General features: G+C 60.1%; 1 protein-coding gene across 3 annotated transcripts in view; it reads right to left on the reverse strand.

Moving 5' to 3' along the window:
- Window positions 1-1,836, reverse strand: part of Sh3pxd2a (SH3 and PX domains 2A) — a 197,129-nt gene extending 195,293 nt beyond the window's left edge. For 2 of the 3 annotated variants that reach the window (XM_029472596.1, XM_021151843.2), the window contains exon 1: window positions 1,347-1,834. In XM_029472596.1, the coding sequence (XP_029328456.1) occupies window positions 1,347-1,418 (72 nt within the window). In that variant the 5' untranslated portion in view covers window positions 1,419-1,834. Of the gene's footprint in view, window positions 1-1,346 lie in introns of all 3 variants that reach the window. The other variant, XM_029472597.1, reaches the window with a different exon arrangement.
- Between the last annotated feature and the right edge of the window lie 231 nt (window positions 1,837-2,067).

Below are 2,067 nucleotides of genomic sequence, written 5' to 3' on the forward strand. Positions count from 1 at the left end.
TCGCTAGTCAAGGGCTCTCCTACTTAGCTGCCTCCACAGCCCCTGGAGGGAATCTGGGATTTTTTGTTTTGTTTTTGCGATGGCAGTAGAGGCTTTCGACACCAGACTACACAATTTGAAAGGATCTCTGACTGTGTAGGGAATGCCCCCCACAGATCCTTCTCTCAGGTCTGACCACTCTTACCTTCTTCCCAACCTGAGTCCAGCCCCACTAGTCAACTGCAGAGAACTCTGCCTTCAAGTCTGCTGTGATCCTGACAGAAAGAGTAGCCTCGGGCTGGCATTACACCACAAGCCCCAGCCTCCTTCCAACAGTGAAATAGAAGGCACTTTGGAGACTAATGTGCAATCTAGGGCAACAACCAACAGCCCGTTTTAATTGTTAAAATTAATGCTTTGAGCATTCTAAATACGCTTTTAAATGCCTAATTTGCAAATAAGAGGCTGCCCTTACTGTCTCCATGTTTTCTGTGTTTTGGGTTCTTTACTGTGAGTCTCTTCTATCTCCAGGAGCAGAGCTCAGCAAGCCATCCTAAAGCAACAAGGACAAAATGTTTACTTCCAAAGGTGTAAAGGACTGGAAGACAGGACCGGCTGAGATGAAAGAGTACTGTCACACACTCTGAAGCCCAGCTGGTCAACCTTAGCCTCTTCTCATTAAGTTTGGGTAAAGAAGGGGGAGGGGCGGCGGGCCAGTCAACCGTGCCTCGGAGACCACAGACCACATTTCCCTACTCGTGTCTGGAGTCAGAGCATCACTTACGAGGAAATGACCCCGGCGAAGGGTCACGTCCAGAGGAGGGATAAAAGGAAAAGCCACAATTCTCCTCACACCGCGGAACACAATGGTTTTAAGAAGGAAATCAAAGTTCGAAACGAAGAGTGGAGGGGGCAGGGGGCAAAGCGCTTCCTCTGTCCCCAGCCGGTGCAGGCAGAACAGCAAACGTGGAAAGCAGAAAGAGAACTGTGGGTCTCTGGTCAAAGCAACAGAAAGCATCCTGGGCCGAGTGAGCGTGAGTGCCCCGGCTTCCCTAGGGAGCGCGGCAAAGATGCTCTTTCCCAAAGGAACTAAATGCTCTGCAAGGGGCTGACGAAAGCTTCCCCCACCAACCATCCAAGCAGCGGGCGGACACATGACTTCACCGTTGTAACAGACAAGGGCAGCCACTTGCCAATTGCAATGCCAAAAAAAGAAACCCGGGACAGGGGAGTGGAAGGAGGACAGAAAAGGCTTCCCTAGAGATCACAGCCCTGCGAACAAACTCTGGAGCCAAAGGCTGCCCCTGGGGGCGTGAATCTCCGGGACTGGCCAGCCCCCCGCCGGGGTCGGTGGAAGCAGTACTCACATAGTGTTTAGAGGGGCTCCTCCGCTTCTCCACGTCCACCACGGTGGCATCTTGCACGCAGTAGGCGAGCATCTTCCCCACAAAGCGAGTGGCGCCCCCCGGCGGCGTCACCTTCTCATCCCGGCCGGGTTCCGGCTCCTTCTCCGGTTGCCCGGGTCCCTGCAGTTACACGCCACCCCTGCCCCACGCGCTACTCGCCGCCGAGGCTCCGGGCGCCTACAGCTGCGGCTCCGGGGCAGGCGACTGTCCCGGAGGGCACGAGGGCTCCGTGCGTCCCAGGCTGCTCCGGTGGGCCTGCCGCGCGCCCCTTCCCTCCCGCGCCGCCGCGCTCCGCTCGCCTGCCCGCTCTCTCTGCCGCTCGGTGGGGCCGGCGGGAACTGGCGGCGCAGAGGAGGGCTGGGGGTGTGTCCCGCCGGCGAGGGCACGGGGCGGGGGCCGGGCCTGCTGTCAGCGCGCCGGGGAGGGGCCGGCGGCGCCCCTGGGCCGCGCTCGGGCTCCTGGGGGCTCGGCGCTGGCCGGCGCTGTGGGCGCAGGAGGCGGAGGCAGGGCGAGCAGGGAAGGGAGGGGAGGGGAAGGGAGGGGAGCGCGGCGAGGGGAAGCGCGGGGAGGGGCTCCGGGCCGGGGGAGGGGCTCGGACGGATGGCGAGGGGCTCAGCCCTGCGAGGCCTGGAAGGGCTACTCTACCCAGTCCCCAAACTCAGGGTAGCTTTGGAGAAAGGAG

This window comes from Mus caroli, chromosome 19 (assembly GCF_900094665.2).
Source record: "Mus caroli chromosome 19, CAROLI_EIJ_v1.1, whole genome shotgun sequence".
Classification (NCBI taxonomy): domain Eukaryota; kingdom Metazoa; phylum Chordata; class Mammalia; order Rodentia; family Muridae; genus Mus; species Mus caroli.